General features: G+C 51.3%; 1 protein-coding gene across 1 annotated transcript in view; it reads left to right on the top strand.

Annotated features, from left to right (window-relative positions):
* Positions 1-20,787, top strand: part of NMT1 (N-myristoyltransferase 1) — a 35,000-nt gene that overhangs the window by 4,475 nt on the left and 9,738 nt on the right. The window contains exons 2-5 of the mRNA XM_032796938.2: positions 9,885-9,996; positions 11,866-12,007; positions 16,111-16,229; positions 17,718-17,809. Of these exons, the coding sequence (XP_032652829.1) occupies positions 9,885-9,996; positions 11,866-12,007; positions 16,111-16,229; positions 17,718-17,809 (465 nt within the window). The remainder of the gene's footprint in view (positions 1-9,884; positions 9,997-11,865; positions 12,008-16,110; positions 16,230-17,717; positions 17,810-20,787) is intronic.

Consider the following 20,787-nt stretch of genomic DNA (forward strand, 5'->3'; position numbering starts at 1 on the left):
GGCTGTGGGGAAGGGGAAGCATTACACTACTCCCTTGTGCTGTCTGTCCAGGCAGGACTGCAACAGCACCATGAAGGGATGTGTCATGTAAATCCCCCATCAGAGGAACTCCGTGGGGTTTAGTTTCTAACTGCTATAGAGCAGCGTATCTCAGCCTCTTCAATACCAGAGACTGGCTTGCTGCCTTCCGAAAAGGTGTCAGGGAGATCTCCAGGCCCGTCCCAGCCCTTGAGAATCACTGGTATAGAGCACAATAGCACTTAATGCTGTATTTAAGTTCTCTAGCTTTCTGCCTCACAACATGTAATTCGCCATCTGAACAGCTTCTTAAAAATCGCATTCAGCCTTCCTTCTCCTGGCCCTCTGGATTCTAATGAGATTACCTGTGTAAGTATCAGACTTGATTAGCAGTGGGTTTGCCAGGAAGATTTTCAGGCATCTAAATATGGGACAGAAAATAATCTCACTGGCTGACTGATGTTTGGGATCCTTTTGAGCAGGGAGCTCAGCTCTGCAGGGGGGAATTTATGTAGGTCCTTCAGTCTGGTATGTGAGCATCTACCACTACATTTCAAGCTTTCAGGGGCTGGGGGCGTTGGAGGAGAACTGAAAGGATTTGGTGCCATTTTCTTTCCTTTATTCTCTGAATTTTTTCTCTCTCTCTTTTTAAGTAGCAAAACTCCTGTGGCTTGGGTTTGCATTTCAGGTTATGGTCAGAAAAGTGACTATTAAAAAAAAAAAAATAGCTCCTTTTTACCCAGTGTATCTCTTCCATCTGTGTCAGAGTCACAGCTGATGCCTTAACTGATGCAAAGTGTTTCTCCTGGTAGCAGCTGATAAAATCAAGGGAGAACATGCTGGAGTCTGCTCTGCTTCATCAGAAGTGTCAGCCAAGCTCTGACATTCTGAGGCAGCAGGACTCTGCGAACACAGGTTGAGTTGGCAGTGCTGGCAGTTTGAAAGATTCTGTCCCCACCACATGTTCTTGAAAATGAAGGGTGTTGGATCTGAAGTCACACGGGGAATAAATGAGGAGTCTCATGATGTTACTGTCCTGACTTTATAACCAGGGATTTCAGTGACTGTGCATTTCTAGATTTTGGCTTCGTTTGACATTTCAGTCAGTTTTCAAATAAGGTTGATTATGCTCTTTGCAGTGGATGCCTCCACATCCAGGTAAAATCTAGCCTGGAACCTGCCTGGATAGTTCACTTAAATAATATACTCTGCTTTGTTCGAATGTCAGTTCCAAGGTGGAGATTTCAACTCCCTTCCCTGTCCCTGCCATGCGCCCGAGATGGTATCCATGGCAAACGGCAGGAGGGAGGGGTGATTCACCAGCTCTTTCACCATGCAACCTTTGCTGCACTCCCCATTGCCTAGAACATCCAATAACCAGATTAATTTCCAGGCAGCGAGCTGGATGGGAGTGAATTCAATTCATTGGCAGGAGGGGTGGCTTCTGCTTAGATCCTCTGGGCAATCTGGAAAGTTACGAGAAATGTCCTGCATGAACGTGATAACAACATGCTTCCTACCCACCCCATCTGGCAGAGTCTCAGGGTTTCCAGGTGATTTGAGGAAATGGAACCCTGTGAGCACTGTTGGGAAGATCCCATTGCTTCAGACAGAAACTTGTTGAGGGCAGATTTGCCCCGTGGCCAAGCCGGCACTGTTCTAGCCCGTTGGAGTGGGTTCCAGGAGCTCTCGAGAAGCTGCAGGTGTACTGTGGTGCCATAGAAAAGCAGGCACTCTCTGCGCTGTTACGTCAGCGACCTCCAGCTGCATTGGCACTGAAATGGCCTCTGGCACCAGTCTGCTGCCTGGAATGCACCTGAGTGTGGGCATGAAGGGCCTTGTCCGTGTGCATGGTGAGCTCATGGGTCTGAAGATGTTAAATGTTGCTCGTGTAGACGAGGCCGATGTTTGTTCTCCAGCACCCAAGTGGAGAAAGAAGAGCCTTGGGGTTTTACATAGCAAGGGAAGGAAAGAGTAAATTCTGAGACAGATCAGGATTCCTGTTTGATTGTCCTGCTTCCCCTTGTCCTACGAGCCCTGTGTCTCTTGATCAGTTTTGCCCTTAATTACCGAGGCTGCAGTGTGAAGGTCCTGAAGGTCTCAAAGGTCCCATCTTCCTCGTAGGGCGATTATCCCTTTGAACACCAGTGCAGACATTTCTGTTGTCCAGGAGCATGCATTGCCCCGTAGTGCAGGTAGCCTCGCTGGGCCACAGTAAGTATTCACCTAGAAATGGCAGGTCTCTAGTTATCTCCCTGGGTGTCTTCCGTATTGCAGCTGCTCCATTTGCAGATCAGGACAGGATTCTTTTAACTGCTTCCCCTCCAAAACCCAGCCTGGCAGCCGGAAAATCAAGCTGTTTTGTTTCTGCTTCATACGTCTGCCAGCCACCACCAGCAATATAGGCATTGCAGAGTCTGCACTCACCCAGTAGTTTGATTCATGAGACAAATCGGAGCCCAGCCTGCTCTTCCGCGCAGGTGCTGATGGGAAACAAGCAGAGATGCACAGAGTAGGTCTGGGCAGGAGGAAGGAGCTGCTTTAGAGGCTCTGGGGTAGAAGATGGCTCTGAGGCTTGATCGACATAATATCGGCCCTCAATGGTGTGAAGAATCCAACCCCTGAGCATGGTAGCTATGCTGGCCTGACCAGCGAAGTGAATGGAAGAATGTCCCTGTCACTTGAGGAGGTGATGTTCCTGCACAGACAGAAAAGGCCCTTTGTCGCTGTGCTACGCGGGGTTACATCTGCGTAATACAGCAGCTCAGCCGTGCACGTGGAGTCCCTGTAGCACAGGCACAGCCCAAGGCATCCATGGTTTATAGTAACTGTGTAGTAGAAAGGGGACTCCTTACTGCTCTGTCTGAAGGTGCATTCAAACATCCTTTGTGGCAAATACACCGAGGCCTGTGACCAGATCTGTCATTTGAATTCTCTGTGAGCAGGTTGGGGGAGATTCACTGTGCACATTTTAAAATCACTTTTTTTTTTTTTTTTAAATCGGGCATAACCTGCAGCTGTGCCCCTCTCTGGCTGGGATCTCAGGGCTTGCACAGTAAGCAGAGATGTAGGAGAACTCCAAGGAATATAGGAAGTGGCGTTGATTATTTTTCTCTTAGTCTGCACCGCAGCACTGCCCCAGAACACCGTGCAGGTCCTGTGTTTCTGGAGGTGGCATCTTGCAGCTGAGACCTGTACTACACAGCATTTATAGGTCCACAGTGTCTCACCAGTGAGGCAGGTGAACTACATTCCCATTGTACCGATGGTGAAAGTGAGGCACGTGAAGGTGAAGTGACTTGCCCAAGGTCACCCAGCAAGCACTGGCAGAGTTCAGGACTTTGGCTTTTCAGTCCCCTCTTAAACCTCCAGATCAAAACACCCCTGAACTGGGCTCCTCTCACTGGTCATTATTAAAGGTACCAATGAATAAGTTTTGCATGAGTTGGGCAGGTACCCCCTGTGTCTTGGCAAACTCGCAGTGCTCCCATTCTGTCTCCTCTAAATGTTGCCTGGACGGTTTTAAGCTGTTAAGTGCGGTTCCACTTTGTGAAGTGACCATACAAATGGTCTGGTGGGTGGGGCTCACGTTTTGTCTGAATGATTTCTGCATAAAATGTGCTGTTTGCAAAGGAAAAGATCCCCCCTCCCCCCTCCCGCAACCCCCACTCTTGGCCTAGCAACCTGCTTTCAAACCTGCCGAGTTGCTCAGAAAGCCTCCAGTTTGGGCTTTGAGAGCCCATCAGCAGCAGAGATCCTCCAGGCCAAGTTAGTGTAACCGAGTAGGAATCTTTCCCAGGCAAATGCCATCAAGGTCTGCTGACTGCAGGCTTTTCTTAGGGAGCTGCTTTTTGGCTGTAAAGACGTGGCCCAGATGTGCACTGATGCAGCAGTGTCTTCCCAAGGCTGCAGGGTTCCAGTGTGGCTGCTAGGGACTTGCCCAGCTGCAGTAGTGACAGCTGATTAGTCTTGTCAGGTTTTACTGCCCTGTGGGCAGCCCTAAAACCAACAAGAGTTGGGTCAGTTTCACTGGGGAGAGAGTCTGAATGCAGCTGGGTGCTGTATTTACTTGAATGTACTTTCAACCCACTCTCCTCTTTTAAAACTGTAACTTCCTGCATCTCTCCAGCGTTTGTTAAACCTTCTCCTGCATGGCTTCCAGTGTGTCTCAGTGCTCTGCCGTGCTCCATTCACTTGTCTCTTGCAGCACATCAGCTCCTTGATTAACCCCAGTCCTGCGCTGAGCTGTGTACAGGTGGAGCTGCGCCTGTACAGCCCTGTTGTTGTCAGTGGGGCCCGTGGGCAGGCAGGCGGCTTGGTGCGGAATCACAGTCTTAGCCGGACAGCAGTGACTGCTCATCGCTCTAAGTTCAGGGACTCAGTGAGCATCCACAAAGGTGCTCTCAAATGATGGAGTCAGTTTCTCCATCTTTCCCACCCCAGCCACCACTCAGCTCTTTTCCCCACATAGAGAACTTGTAAAATGTACCTGCCCTAATAGCCGGAGGACTGAAGGGAGCTGCGCTCTCAGGAGCAATGCACAGGGCAGAAGCCAGGCTCTGGAAAGGAAGGATGGCTGCGTGGTTCGGCGCTAGCCTGGGACACAAAAGACTAATCAGCTGTCACCACAGGCTCTCTGCGTGACCTAGGGTGGTGAAGCACTGGAATGGGTTCCCTAGAGAGGTGGTGGAATCTCCTTCACCTTGGAGGTTTTTAAGGTCAGGCTTGACAAAGCCCTGGCTGGGATGATTTAGTGGGGATTGGTCCTGCTTTGAGCAGGGGGTTGGACTAGAACCTCCTGAGGTCTCTTCCAACCCTGATATTTTGTGATTCTATGACCTTGGGCAGACAGTCTCTCTGCCTTATAGTAGGGACAGTAGCACTGCACTATCCCCCGGCGTGTGAGGGACTCGCAAGTCTATGGCCACACCCGTCCTGCAGGATTGTCCTGCCCGGCCCCTGAGCTCCTGACCCCTCGCCTGCTGTCCCCCCTCCCGCGCAGCCTCAGCTCGCTCGCTCCGGTGCAATGCTCTGGGCGGCGGGGCTGTGAGCTCCTGGGGCAGCGCAGCTGCAGAGCCCGGCCTGAACTGATCTCTGTGCTGCGCGGTGATGGCAGTGTGGCTGGCTTCAGCTGGGCAGTGCAGCGGTAGTACCACCAGCCATCGGTGCTCCAGGCAGTGCAGTAAAGGGGCAGGGAGCAGGGGGGGCTGGATAGAGGGCAAGGGAGTTCGGAGTGGTGGGCAGTGGGTGGGGGTGTGAATAGGGGTCAGGGCATTTGGGGGGGAATAGGGTTGAATGGGGGCAGGGGTCGGGGGGGTAGTGAGGAAGGAGGAGGAGGTAGAAGCAGGGGTTATGGGGGCAGTTGGGGCAGGGGGCGGGGCTGTGTGTGGATGGGCAGGGGTCCCAGGGGGGCAGGGCAAGCATCAGGGAAACAGGAGGGTGGATGAGGAGGAGTCTCGGGGGGAGGGCAGATAGGAGGTGGGAGCGTGCCCATGACTCTCCCCCACCCACCGGCCCTCCATACACTTTCCAAAATCCAATGTGGCCCTCAGGCCAGAAAGTTTGCCCGCCCCGATCTAAGGGCTTGGCTTCACTTGCAGATGTAGAGTGCTGGGAGTTAAACCCGTCTTCGGAGAGCGCAGCAGGGAAAGTGCTGCTGAGTGTTTACACTGTCAGCTGCCAGTGCACTGGCGTGGCCACCTTAGCAGCTCTTGCAGCGCCACAGAGAGCAGTGTATTGTGGTAGCTATCCCAGCATGCAAGTGCCTGCAACGTGCTTTTCAACTGGGGGAGTGCAGTGGAGTGTGACAGGGAGTGTGTTGTGTCTATGTGGGGGGAGAGAGAGGGTTTTTGGGGTGCTGAGTGTCAGCATGCTGTCTTGTAAGTTCAGAACCCCCCTGCCCCCCACACTTACAGCAAGCAGCATTCCACAGTAATGGTTGCTTTGTCTCGGAGCAGATAAGCAGCCGGCTGTCAGAAACAGAGCTTTCACAGGGCATATCCGCATGCCTGCAGTGATTCCAAAACAATGACAAGAGGAGCCACTTGACTTTAGGGGATTATGGGACCTTTCCCAAGGCTGATCAGAGCGCAGTAGCGCAACACCTCGTTCACACTGACGCCCGGCGTTTCAGCCAACGTGCACCAAGTGTTAACCTCACCGAGGTGGAGTACCACGAGCGCTCTAGCCGTGGAGTCAGAACGCTCTACGTGCCTTGCCAGTGTGGACAGGTAGTGAGCTAGGGCGCCTGGGGCTGCTTTAATGTGCTCTAACTCGCAAGTCTAGCCATACCCTTAGATAGGCAGGGAAGAGGAGAGGAAAAGGAGCCCACTCCTTGGCCCCAGAGCCCCCTGATTGCTGGAGGGTGGTGGGAGACCTCTGCTGATCATTGTTTCCCTCTGTCCCCGATTTTCGTTCTGGCCCAGTGAATAGCTCCAGCACCACCTGCCGCTGTTTCACTTCCTGGCTGAGCAAAGCCAGGTGGTGTCTGTCTCTTGAACACCATATCTGATCAATTCCAAAGCGTCGGAAATGTTCTAGGCACCAGGGGGCAAAACCCTATCGATTTAGATGCAAACCAAAAGTGGGGGACCCGTGAACCCCCTGGCGTCTGATTAGTAGACCAAGCAGCTTCACTCAACTTTGGAGCTGAGTGTAAATCAAAGACTGGTTGATGGCAGCCATTAACACCTTCCAGCGTAACACCACCCCCATCTCAGCTCTGCCTTTCCTCCCAGAAGAGTTTAAAATACTAACACCTTGAATGACTCAGGGCTTATCTCCATATGGAATTATTCAGGAACAGCTATTCCTGTGATGGACACTCTAACCTGCTTAGTTTAACTCTACAGAGTGTCCCTAGAATGGGATGGGAGAATGGCCTGGCACACAGACACCCCCCCCCCCCCCGGCATTGGGAAAACCGGTGACACACAGCCCCTGGCATGCGGGGAGAACAGAGGATCCTGCTGTGGAGGGAAGGAGGGATAGGAGATACCTGGAGCCTCTGAAATGGGGGGGACACAGAGCCCCTGCAGTGGAGGCCAGGTAGAGGTGCAGGGAGTCCCTGGTGGCACGCAGGGGAGGTGTGGAGGGATGCCAGGAGCCCTGGTGAGTGCAGTCAGTTTGGCTACAGCAGCTGGGAAGTGTTTAAATTCTAGTTTTTACCCTGGCTGGTGAGCTTAGTTCTTCAGCTAGAAAGTGCTGGTATGTTTAGACAGGACTGGGAACTGTAACAAAATCTCTCCTTGGGCAGCTCTTGCCCAGTGCAGGTAATAGCCAGTTTGAGAGTCTGACACCCAGAGAAATGCTCTATGTTCTGGTGTCTGCAAACCAACTGGCCCGTGAGCTCAGCAGGGGCCTCCCTGGGATTCTCCGCTCTTGGTGCGGTTCTGGGGCTGGAGAGTGGAGGGTTGCTGGCAAGTGTGCAGCCAAGGTGCCTCTTCTCCCCACTTGCTGCAAAACATCCCCCTGCTGGCTTCCTCCAGGGTCTCCTGCCGCTCGCTCTGAGCGGCGGCTGGCTGGGCCTGTGCTGCACGACTTCTGGCACCTGGCCTGCCTAAGCAGTGCGGTGTGATTGGGTTATATTGTGTCTGACCTGCCGAAGGGGCCGACTGGTGGGCATTGCAAGAGGAGCTGGTGGGCATGTGTCACCTGACTTACGAGGAGCAAAAGACGTCTTGCTCTCCCCTCGCCTCATGTGAAGGGCCCTTCCAAATTCACGGGTCATTCTGATCAAAGTCACGGTCCTAGGATTTTGAAAATCATTAATTTCATGGTTTCAGATATTTAAGTCTGAATGTTCATGGTGTTGTAACTGTAGGAGTCCTGACCCAAAAAGGGTGGGGGGATCACAAGGTTATTGTAAGAGGGTCATGGTATTGCCACCCTTATTTCTGTGCTGCGAGCAGCAGCCACTGGCCAGGAGCCCAGCTCTGAAGGCAGAGCTGCCACCAGCAGTGCGGAAGTAAGGATGGCATGGGATGGTATTGCCACCCTTCTGTGCTGCCACCTTCACAGCTGGGCCCTTGGCCAGCAGCCGCCGCTCTCCAGCCTCCCAGCTCTGAAGGCAGCAGCACAGAGGTAAAGGTGGCATGGTATGGTATTGCCACCCTTATTTCTGCACTGCTGCTGGCAGGGCGCTGCCTTCAGAACTGGGTGCCCAGTTAGCAGCTGCCGCGCTCTGGCCACCCAGTTCTCAAGGCAGTGCAGAAATAAGGGTGGCAATACCGCAACCCCCCTACAATATCCTTGTGACCCCCCCGGGACCTCCTTTTGGGTCAGGACCCCCACTTTGAGAAACTCTGGTCTGCCCTGTGAAATCTGTATAGTACAGGGTAAAAGCACACAAAAGACCAGATTTCATGGTCTGTGACACATTTTTCATGGCCATGAATTTGGTAGGGCCCTAGTCATGTGCCTCCTGTAGCCCTCGTATTCAAGGTCCCTTTGGTAGAATGTCCTCTCCTCCCAGGACTGCTAACCTGTTTTGCCTCCCTGACTGCCCTGCCCGCTGCTCAGCTCCCGGGGTGTTGGGATGTTTTGGGGAAGGGCTAGTGATCTGCCTCCAAGGGTTACTGCAGAAAGGTGTGACTCTCGAATTGGCTACCTCCGACCGTGCCTAGTCAGTGTTACACACTCTGCACAGGGCGGGACATCTTTCCTTCTCTTCTATGTTTTGCCCTTTGTGTTTTGTTCAGATCCTGCAGGTCAGTCCCTGTGGTTTTGAGGAGCAGCTGAGGGTTAATGTGGTTTTCAGGTGCAGTGGCTGAAGGTTGTGGGTTTGAGTTTCGTACTATCTCACTGAAAGGCCAGCTCCAGTTTACCCAGCTGTAAAATGGGCACCTGATCCTTCAGGTCAGGGCACTCAAAGGCCCTCGGACGTGATGCTGGCCACTCCCTTTGGTACTGTTGGCTATGAAACCGAGGTGCTTTAGCGACATCAGCCCAATGAGCCATTGTCTTGGGGAGCTCTGAGGTTTAAGGAGGGGTGTGGAGATTGGCTTGTGTCTCAGGGTTCTTGGTTACCAGCATTCCCTGTGCCACTTGTCTGCCAGGCACCTAGTGATTGCTCTGTGCCTGGGTGGGGATGTCTCTGAACCCTTCACAGAAGCTGTGCCGCTGGTGTGGATGTACCAGTACAGAGTATGAGCCAGATCTATTAACTTACCCAAGTTGGTGAGGATAAAGCAAGAAGAACAGAACATTCCCTACGTGGTGGGGCAGTTCATAGATTGTCTCCGCTAAGTTCGGTCCCTGCACCCCAACCCCTGCCAATACAGCAGTGCTCCTCGGGGGCCAGGTAGATTGTCCAGCCCAGGAGAGAGCATGGCAGAGCTGGGGGCAGAACATCCGCAGGAGAGGCAGCTCCCAGAGGAGTCAGTCTGAGCAGCCTCAGGAAACGCTGTGATACCGTCCTCTTTGATGAGGCTTTTCCCTCCTAACTGGAACAGTGTTCACAGTGTCAGCCATTCCCACCCCCGTACCCCACAGAGCACTTTCCCGGGAGGGGGAGCCCCAGCCTCTGCCCCCTAGGAACTTCTCTCGCCAGTCTGAGTCAGGCAGGAGGTGCTCAGATCCTGCAGCGCTGGGCAGCAGGACCAGCCTGAAGAAGGATGAATATTTTTAACCTTCCTTTATTGGAGGCTTTATCTGGGAAGTGCTGTCGTTAAGAAAGGGGCTTGAAACTAGCCCATGAACTGCACTCTTGGCTGCATTCCTTGTTCGGATTATTCAGGCTCCCAGAGCAGGTGTGATGCATCTTTGGGTCTGACTTTGAACAGGGAGCCCGTTATTCTCTGTAGAGTTGCACAGACTGTATAAATGTCCTCAGGAAAAGCTCCAGTGATGTTTTCTTTGTTCCCTAGTGGCTTAAGTCCAGTGGATGACAGTGGAGCCAAAAAGAAGAAAAAGAAACAGAAAAGGAAGAAAGAGAAAGGAGGAGAACAACTTGATCCGGCTCAGGATCAGCCAGTAAAGGTAAACTGACCCCTGAGCATTGGGCTGGTGGCTCGCTCCCCTAGATGAGAGCCTGCCCTTTGGAGAGAGAATATATCCTGCGTGCATCTCTCCAGCGTGACTCGTGGGTGGGGAAAGAGGCTACTGATGCTGAGACCTACCTGTGGCATTCTGTTACTCAGAGATCGAAGACTTAGGGCCCTCTCCAAGCCTGGATCCAGGTGCCAGAACTCCCACTAATGCTAGCAGATGTTTGTGGGCAGTTCTGGGCCTGGACACGACCCTTTGCTAGGAAATCCAAGCTAGTGCCGGTGCTGTAGTAAACATGACCAGGCTGGCACTTGTGGCCAGTCAGCCGCCGTCTTGCTGTGAGGTGGCCAGGAGAGGCTCGCTGGTTTCAGCGCCAGCCAGACCCTTCCACCGCCTGCCAGTGTCCCTCCCTTACTGCACTGGAGACAGGGCCAGTATTTTCTGCTCTTTGGACAACATCTGAACCTGATTTGCTCAATTCAGGGGGCTTCAAACTGTCTGCACTCCAAACCCCAAAGCAGTGAACTCCAGTCCCACAATCAAATTAAATTGCAGTAGGGGCGGTTTAGGTTGGACGTTAGGGAAATCTTCCTACCTGTCAGGGTGGATAAGCACTGGAATAAATTGCCTAGGGAGGTGGTAGAATCTCCATCATTGGAGATTTTTACCAACAGGTTAGACAAACACCTGTCAGGAATGGTCTAAATATTCCTTAGTCCGGCCTTGGGTACAGGGGACTGGACTGGAGACCTCTTGGGGTCCCTTCCAATTCTGTGATTCTATTATTCTAACCCTTTGGGTCTCCCCAGGGACTGTGGGTGCGTGGAGTGTGATGGGAGTGAGGAGGGTGCTGCTGCCGGCTGGGCTGCGCTCCCCCTCCCCTGGGCCTGTGCTGTGCAGCGCTCCTGGGGAGGAGCTGGAGAAGCAGCAGGGAGTGTGTTTAAGGCAGCTGACTCCTCGCCACCTTTAAGCAGCACTTCTCAGCGGCAGCACTGGATGAGGGGGGCAGCCGGGGGGTAGGTGGTGGGGAAGGGGGAGAAACTGCCATAAGACACTGTGGCCCATTGTGTAGGGCACTAAGTAGGGCTCTGGGAATCCCAGCTTCTGTTCCCGGCTCTCACTGACTGGGCACGTAACAGCCCCTCTGGGGGGCCTTTGGTCTTTGCATGGTAAATTCCTGTTCTGTGTGCGGACAGCTCTGAGCGCAATGGGCTCCTGATCTCGGCTGGAGCCTCTGGGCCCTATCCTAGTACAAATGGTGCATCTCTGGAGAGGAGGTGTGGGGGCTGGGCAGGGCAAGAGGAGGAGAGAGAGGGCCATGCTGCTGCGCTCATTTCCCGTGGCCCTAATGGCCGTGGTGTTTTGCTGCTGTTTGCATCACCTAACAGCTCAGCTGGCAGCCGCGATTCCCAGTTTGCAAAGCCCTGGCTGAATAGGAGGTGAAAGATGGGGCCAAAGCGGATCTCACCATGACAGCCAGTGCTGGCTGCTCTTCTAGCCCAAAGGGAGGCCTTGAGGATGGCTCGCTTCCCTTGTCCTGCTGGCCCCGGGCTCTGCTGCCTGCACTTGATGGTTTCTTCATACAGACGTGCCTTGGACACAGCTAACATCCTGGGGTGCATGTTGATGTCATTCCACAGAGCATTGTGGGAGAGACACGAGCAGGACGGGCAATGATATCCTTTGTGCTCCCTGCACCTCCTAATTTCCCGTCCCCTCATCAAATGCCCGGAACAAGTCCAGGCACAGGTGGCAGGACCTGCCTTCTTATCTGTTTTAGCCTCAGACTCCAGGAGCCGACAGAGTCTGGTAGTGTGGCTCACTGCTCTGTCTTCTTGTGCCCTTTTCTCTGCTACTCAGGTGAAGCTGCCAGCCGAGAGGATCCAGGAGATTCAGAAAGCCATTGAATTGTTCTCTGTGGGTCAGGGACCTGCCAAGACCATGGAGGAGGCCAGCAAGCGCAGCTACCAGTTCTGGGACACACAGCCGGTACCCAAACTAGGTATGTACCTTATGGGCATTCTTCCTCTGTTTCCGAGTCCTGGATCCCTTCACCCCAACCATGGCTGTGTCACTGTGTCCTGGGTGGCGGTAAACTCCACAGACTTCTGAATCTGGAGTTACCTAGCCCAGCCTTGCCTTGGTTGGTCAATATTTATCATTCTCTTTTTATCTTCATACTCATCTGTCCCTCATCACTATAACTGGATTCCATCCTCCCAGCACCCATGTGAGGTAGGGAAACCTTATCTGTGTTTTACAGATGGGAGAAACTGAGACGCAAGGAGACTAAAGGACTGGCCCAAGGTCACACTGGGAGTCTCTGGCAGAGTCAGGAAGTGGACTCAGGTGTTCTGAGTCCCATTCTAGTGCCTGATCCACTAGCCTGTTTCCTTCCATTGTGTTTCACTATTGTCATGGAGCAGATAGGTGACTCAGACTTGTGCTAGGGCCAGTACATTATCATAACTAACTCACAAGGCCCTCTGTCAAGATTCTCCTTTTGGACCCATCGCCTTAGTATTTGGGCTGGCCTAGGCGGGTTTCCTTCATTTTGTTATTCTTCATAATAACACCACCACCCGGACCAACCCAAGCACAGTCAGGCTGTCAGGGAGACCCAACATTTGAAACATAAATTACCAAGATCCCAAAGGCCCCATTTAAGTTGGTATAAGTTTGCAGTTGAAAATAATCTTTTTAAAGTCAGAGCCATAACATTTGCTCATATTTGTTTTGTCAGTGGAAACTGCTGGTTCCAACTTCCTTTAGCAATTAAACCAACCCTGAATTTGATCAGTTTTGCCAAGTTCCAAGGAAGATTGCTGAGATCTCCACAGGCCATATTCAAGTTTCTCTTAATTTAACTTGTTATTTCAAATCCCCTCTTCTCCTATTCAAGTATTTGAATAAGGAAGTGTTATTTACCCCTTCATATTACAATGAGCCAGGGGTCACCCAACAAAATTAATAGTCAGAAGGTTTAAAATAAACAAAAGGAAGAACCTTTTCATAAACGTACAGTCAACCTGTGGAACTCATTGCCAGGGGAAGTTGTAAAGGCCAGAAGTATAACAGGGTTTAAAAAAGACTTAGACACGTTCATGGAGGACAGGTCCATCAATGGCTGTTAGCCAAGATGGTCAGGGACACAACCCCACGCTCTGGGTGTCCCTAGTCTGGCTGCCAGAGGCTGGGAGTGGCCGACGGAATGGATCACTAGTAAACTTCTCTGTTCTGTTCACTCCTGTGAAGCTTCTGGTGCCAGCCCCTGTTGGAAGACAGGACACTGAGCTAGAAGGACCATTGGTCTAACCTAGTCTGGCCATTCTGATGGTGCCATTACAACTGAGGGGAGTCAGTGATGGGAGCGGGACTCAGGGCACATTGTGTGTGTGTGTTGTGTGTGTTTTCAGTCCCTTGCACGGAAAGTGGCCTGCTGAGCCTGAACCAGCTCACACTGCTGAGCCACAAGTCCGCAGCCTGGGTAGGGTACAGGATTGTGGCCCCCTGTCGTTTAGAAGATAAGCTGTAGTGGGACTGGTCACCAGACGCTGCATTCCTCTGCTGGTGCCATGGATGAGCGAGTGTCTGCACCCTCCCAGAGTCATGCTTCCTGGGCTAGCTGGCCCAGTGGTCAGCCGGCAGGTGTCCAGCTGCAGTGTTTGCAGGCGCTGCACATTTTGCTGGCCAGGTGAAGGAGTCTTGCTAGAAATGTACGAATATAGCAGCACTTTGGGCCTCTGAAAATGCCGGGATCTCCAAGCACTTCGTACGTACTCGTTAATCTGCTTCCCTGTTCAACAGCAGGGACACTGAGACACAGACTTCGCACCAGTGTCACAGCAACGCTGGCAGAGCTGGTAATCAAATCCAGGAATCCTGACGCCCACTAGTCTGCTCTCAATCTCTCAACATAAGGGAAAAGCAGTAAATCTTTTCAGCAGGGCGGGATCGTGCCAAGAAGTCTGATCTGCTCATAGTTCAGCTGGCCAAGCTGGCCTGGCCATTATCTCTGGAGTTGTTCTTTGGAAAAGCATCAGCTTCCCCTGGTAAAACTTGTGCTGACCCTGTTCGGAGGGGGATTTCTGGGTCACTTGCGCACTAATAACTGTCTGAGACTTGGTGAGTGTGCACTGAAGTGATGCTGTCCAGTAATAAGCCATTCCTCTATCCTGGCCAGAAAGCTCAGCTGATGAATGGTTTTGAAAGGAAGAGAAGCTCTTTGATGTAGAGAGCTGGGTCTCTGGAAGGACTTTGCGTCCTAGAGGAATCGGAGCAGATCTCCGCAGAAACTCCCCTGGTGTCTGTGTGATTGCATTGCTGCTGCTTTCTGCCCCTGGCAACTCCCACCCTAGTCCAAACTGAGCTGAGAAGAGCTTTAAATCACAATGGCCAAACTTAGTTTTCTTCAGTGACCCGGGGTTTGTTCCTCCTTGTGGTGACTGGGAAATTGGCTCTTTTCCACAACTCCTTTGAAGAAGCCTCTGTCTGATCCCTTTTTGCACCCATGTCATGTTTGGCTAGCTCTGTATCCATTTGTCAGCACTGGCACCTTACCAATGTATCTGATTCTTTATCTGGCTTCCTGGAAGGGCTGTTCTGTGGAAGGGAATGAGCTCCCAGGTAGTCTGGACCCAGACTCAGGCCTTGTTCTGTTGTCTGGATGGTTACTAACATACCAGTGTGCTGTAGGTGTCGTAGGGGGTAGGAATCAGATCCTATAGCGAGTGAGGATCCCAAAGGGCTTTGTAAACCTCACAAACCCCTGTAAAGCAGGTGGTGTCTCCATTTCACAGATGGGAAACGGGGCACAGAATGATCAGGGGCCTTGTCCAGAGACCAGTCAGTGGTAGTGTTGGGACCAGAGCTCAGGACTGACTGAAACACCCCCATCCCCAGCTCTCAATACTACACCATGCTGTCTCCCCTGGTGTTTAGTTAAAGGGTGGTATCAAGCACGCAGCATGACCTGTCCAGTGCTGCTTAGAATCTGGTAAACAAAAGTCATCTGGGTTTGAGGGGCCAGATTTTCTAGCACTCCCCATCCAGTGAGAGCAATGAGAGTTGCTCCAGGTGGGCACTCTGGCCCTGAGGTGCTGGGGTAATTAATTCTCTGTGTTCTTGTTTGGATCTTAAATTCACCTCTCCATTGCCTAGAATTTTTTTTTTAATCTTTGTCTTCATGCCTCTCATAAAAAAAAAAAAAAGTGCTTACTTTCTTTTCAGAGGCACTTAATTAGCACTTCCTGGGCTTTGCTAACCCCCAGTACGGCTGGTGCCCAGTTGAGATCTCTTGGCTTGATAAAGTGCTTTAGGAGTCACAGCAGTTAAACAAAAGTAGCCTTGTTAATTTCGGCTGCATTTAAAGCAGAGTGGATGGGAAATCCTGGCGTTTGCCAAATGGCAAAGGCTGGAGCTGGCAGGGAGAAACGCTCCTTTGGAAGCTTCCAGGAGGGTGTTGCAGACAATGGGGGAGTTTCGGGAAAGGGCTGGCTGCTAGGCCAAGGACTACGATGGTGCAAATCCATGAAGAGAAAGATCTGCTGTTTGTGGCCTTCAGCTAATACCATCTCGGGCTGGGACTTTGAGATCTGAGCTGCTAAGGAGGTTGGGTTTTGTCAGTAATGAAGTGGGAAACTGAGGAAGAAGCAGCATCTGCAGGGAGCAGTTAATGACTCCATAGAGGCACCCTTCCCTCGGAGTACGAAATAAACCAGTACCAGAAAGCAGCAGACGGCTGATGTGGAAGCGTCGCCTTCTAAGTGAGGCATGAAGCCAGTGCCTGTCCACTTCTTAGCCCTGGGCCCAGTCAGAGTCCAACTCTGCTCCCCTAAACCTGCCCTGCCATTTCAGTGGAATGAGCTGTTCAGTTCCTCAGATCCATGGCGTAGTGTTGCTGTGCACTGTTAGACAGCTGTTGTGCTCCACCTGGGAGCTGGCTGCTTTTCAATAGTGGGGGAATGAGCCCTGTATATACAGCTGTGAAATGTGTTGGGACCCTTTGGGGTGAAAGGTGCTCTCAGAACATCAGAGCATGTTACTAAAACGCAGGTGGCTCCCAGAGGCCGAGGGACCGTTTGATTGTTCCTCTCTCTTTCCCAGGAGAAGTGGTGAACACTCACGGGCCGGTGGAACCAGACAAAGACAATATCCGCCAGGAGCCTTACACCTTGCCCCCAGGCTTCACCTGGGATGCCCTGGACTTGGGGGACCGAGGCGTGGTAAGAAGGGCCAAGGCAGGACAAGCCGGTTGGGAGGGGTCTCTAGTGTAGAGCCCCTACTGTGGGCACCGAGCTGCCGGAGTTGTTCATGGAGCTGTAGCAGTCAGCTCCTCGGCTCAGGCTAGCAATTGGGCTGCTCTCTCCTTAAGGCAAGACGGGCCTCTGCCCGTTTTTAGCTTCAGTGTCATCAGTGCCTCTACCAGACCAAGCCTGCTGTGTTCCGAGCTCCTGGCAGGAGATAGAAATTCCCACACGTCTCTGGAGCTCGGGGTTGGGCGACCCAGCAGGCCTCTTCCTAGGAATCTAACCCTGCCTCCTGGAGGTGAAGTGAGCCTGACAAAGAGGAACATAGCAGGAGTGTCTGTTCCCCCCAACTCCAGGGCCAGGGTTGCACCCACAGCTGAGTTGAGAGCTAAGAGATTTCTCCTATATCGAGAAGAGGGCACGTGGCAGCAGTGGGCACAGGTGGCCAAGGACTGTTCCTGCAGCAGCAATGACTGGTCCAGTTACTGTTGCACTAGGTTACTCCTGGGGGAATTCTGTGCCAAAAAATAAAAAAAGAAATTGCGCCAAAAAAATTAAAATTCTGCACAAACTATTTTAAAATTCCACAAAATTCTGCATATTTTATTTGTCAAAATAACACAATATAATCAGGCCAGTTTCAATTATTTTGGTAATTTATTTCAAAATAGCTGCCAGCAGGTATGTCTGTGATAATACAGACCAAAAAAAGATGCTGGTAATTTTTTTAATAAATAGATTTCTTATTAGGCATATTAATACAGAACATTGAGTATTTCATTTAAATTACAATACGGAACTGTATTTCCTGCATCTCTCAGAAGCAGTGTGAAGGCTTGGGGGAGTCGGGTAACGGAGGAGCTGAGGGAAAGGGAAGAAGCCTAGAATGAACCAGGAGGGTTGTTGGGGCTGGGTGGGAGAGGTATGGAACAGGTGTTTTTTCCACAGGTGGGGAGGGGGGCTTGTAAGGGTGTTGGGGAGCCTCTCCCATTCAGTCAGGCACATCCGCCCCAGTCCCTGCACCCTCATTCCCATGTGTCCCTGCAGCCCCCAGGCTCAGTGCTGTCATCCTACTAGCTCCTGAGTCTGTGCCCCAATCTTTCCCCCCCACTAGCCATTCTGAACCCCAGTCTGTGACCCACATCAGTCCAGTGTGTCCCACTCTGGCCTAACCTGGCTCCATGGGCAGGTTATGAACACCTGCTCTTGATGCGTCCACAGGAATGGGTGATGGGTGCTTGGGCAGAGGAAAGGAGGAGTTTGAGGGACATGCTTCATGGTAGTCAGGCAGCAGCTGGTCCAGCGGAGCACCAGCGTTAGCTTGGCCTTTTTAAAGGTGTCCTTTCCCCACAGCAAATGGGATTTCTCCTTGTCGCTGCTGCTGTCCAGTCAGGGGGCCCGGCTGAGGGGGGCTGTTACCGACTAGCCGGCTTTGCCTCCTCAGCCGACTAATCTCTCTCTTAGCTAAAAGAGCTGTACACGCTCCTGAACGAGAACTACGTGGAAGATGACGACAACATGTTCCGGTTTGATTACTCACCTGAGTTCCTTCTGTGGTGAGTAGCAGGCTCTTCCCAACCTCATGAGCAGGGGCCAGGGCGCATGGGGATGGGGGCCCGGCAGACCTGGCTCTCTGGGCTCGTGCTGCAGCTGCCTGTCAATTCTCTTGCCTCCTTCCCCACCAAATCTCTCTTCACCCACTGCCATCCCCATCCCTCCACATGCACAGTGGTGGGGGAAGGTCGGTATCTGGGGTGTGACCCCAGGTATCCTGCAGGAGAGATTCGGACATATGCTCTTCCTGCCCTGAACTCCTCTGAGCCTTGGGAGGGCAGAGCACCCCAGCTCTGAGCTTGTCCCCGACCCTGACTGTGCTGTTCCCTAGAGCACCATTAGCTCAAGAGCTCCCCGACTGGGCCTGAGCCCCGCTGCCCTGGGACTGCAGTATGAAGACTGGTGACCAACAATATAAACTTGCTATTAATTGGCTGATATGGCCAAGATGGTGTTTCTGTGGATGGCATCTCCTGTCTTGGGCTTCAGAGGGCTTTTACAATGCCAGTGAATGTAGCCTCAGCCCCGTGCCATGGGTAAATGTTAGCTGTAGTCACAGAGGAGGGCAGGCTGTCGCATGCCTGGTCCCCTGCTGCACCGAGTTAGACCCCCGTTCTGGGATGCCACCTGATGTATTGGGATTGACTGAGCCCGCCTGCTCCACTAGGCTAGGCCCCCTCTCCTGTTTTACTGAGTCAGGCTCTCCGGCCTCTGGCAGCACTCCCACAGGTAGGGAGCACCAGCTGCAGAATCACACAGAGGCTGCAAACTGCTCTCTGTGGGAAGGTTCAGCTTGGAAATGGCCCAGCACTCAAGTGCAGCTTCCCTCTGGAAAGTAAACCCAAGATAATATTGTCTTGTGCTGTATAGAAAGATCTGCACAGTGCGAGCTCATAAAAATTCACCCTCTCCCTCAATGTGGAGAGAGAGAGACAGATAACCCCCTCCCCATTATAAATTGCAGAAACTGGGTTATGTTGTAAACAAGAAGAAAGTTTATTAACTGTAAAAGGTAAATTTGAAGTGATTATAAGAGACAGCAAACAACACACAGCAGATTACTAAGCAAATAAAACAAAACATGCCGACTAAGTGTGATTCACTGTTTGTTTAGTTTGATTCACTAAATAAACAGGTTACAAAATACACAGGAGTACTTGTGGCACCTTAGAGACTAACAGATTTATTTGAGCATAAGCTTTTGTGGGCTAAAGCTCACTTCTGCAGATGCACAGACTGGAACATACAGTAAGAAGATATTTATACATACAGAGAACATGAAAAGGTGGAAGTTCCCAGACCAACTGTAAGAGGCTAATTAATTAAGAGAAGCTATTATCAGCAGAGGAGAAAAACGTTTGAAGTGATAATCAAGGTGGCCCATTTCAGACAGTTGACATGAAGGTGTGAGGATGCTTTAACGTGGGCAAATAGATTCAATTAGTTGTAATGACCGAAATTACAAAATGTAATTTCTCACCCTAAATGTTGACTTAGGCAGGATGCAGAGTTTCTGTAGATTAGATTTCCAGTTATTTCTCTTTCCAGACTAGACTCCTCTGTCTCAGTCTGGACTCAGCCCTTGCCTTGCTTAGTTCTTCTGTCTGGTCAGGTACTTTTAGGAGTCTCACTTCTTGGGTAGGAAAGGAGAGTGCTGATGGCATTGCCTCCCAGCCATAAATAGAATTTACATAAGGCAGGAAGCCTTTGTTTCCAGTGGAAAAGAACCAAGGTGGTATCTTGCATCAGGTGATGATATCACCTGACCTTGCAGTGTCAATGCAGCATTCCAGTAAACTTCTCAGGAAGGAGTGAGATTAGCATTGTCAAAGTTCTATTGTTCTCCTTAATGGCTTGTCCAAGATGATTGCTTACTGTCCGGTGGACATTCCCCAAGTACGCACCCAGTTGTAATTGTTACCTAATCAATATTCCTAATTTCAGATACAGAAATGATACCTGGATACAACTTGGATAATCACATTCAGTAAATTATAACCTTTCCAATGATCTCTTGCAAGACCCATCTGCATAAAATACATCTTAGGCCATATTCCTATCATAAAGGTATTTCTATGAAGAATATGGAGTGTCGTGCCACACCAGGTTCCTCTTCTCAGAAGTTCCAGCAAATCCCCAAGCTCTGTGCAATCTCTTCTGAGAAGGAATGATACGCACAGTCACTTTCTGGCCTGGCAAGATACCAGTGGTGCCTTCAGCATTGTACATCTTGGTCACCTGTGAATGATGGTTACTCTAACCCATTCCCTACCCAATAACGTGGGGGAGGCAACCTGCAGCACACGAGCTGATTGTCAGTGGCACTCACACTGCGAGGGTCCTGGCCAGCAGTCCTGGGGGCTCTGCATTTTAATTTAATTCTAAAGGAAGCTTCTTAAACATTTTAAAATCCTTATTTACTTTACATACAACAATAGTTTGGTTATATATTATAGACTTATAGAAAGACCTTCTAAAAACATTAAAATGTATTACTGGCACACAAAACCTTAAATTAGAGTGAATAAAGGAACACTGGGCACATCACTTCTGAAAGGTTGCCGACCCCTGCGATAACGCTTGCATGCTGTGTGGCACAGCCAGGCGAAGGAAAGGCCTTGCTGTGAATTAACGAAGAGTGATTAGACAGAACTGTATTGTCCACAGCAGCTGAAATCACGGGCCCTTCCTCGTGGGCTGGGGCTGGTCATCTCTGTCGTTTGCTGTGGTTGTTTGCCGCGTGCTTATCTCCTTGTTCAGCACTGCAGTCACGTTACCCACCTCCTCCAGGACCCCAGTTCCTTCATCTTCTTCCAGTCACTTATTGCATCAACTTCGGACTGTAGATGTCCCCTTGCCGGTCCTGCAGACCGCTTGCACGGAGCCCTATATCTCTGCTGCTCTTTCTAGAATCTGTATCCCTTTTTCATGCTGCATGGGAATGCTTGGATGGTCCCTGCTCCTCTCCCAGATGTACCTG

The sequence above is a fragment of the Chelonoidis abingdonii genome, chromosome 21 (genome assembly GCF_003597395.2).
Source record: "Chelonoidis abingdonii isolate Lonesome George chromosome 21, CheloAbing_2.0, whole genome shotgun sequence".
Classification (NCBI taxonomy): Eukaryota; Metazoa; Chordata; order Testudines; family Testudinidae; genus Chelonoidis; species Chelonoidis abingdonii.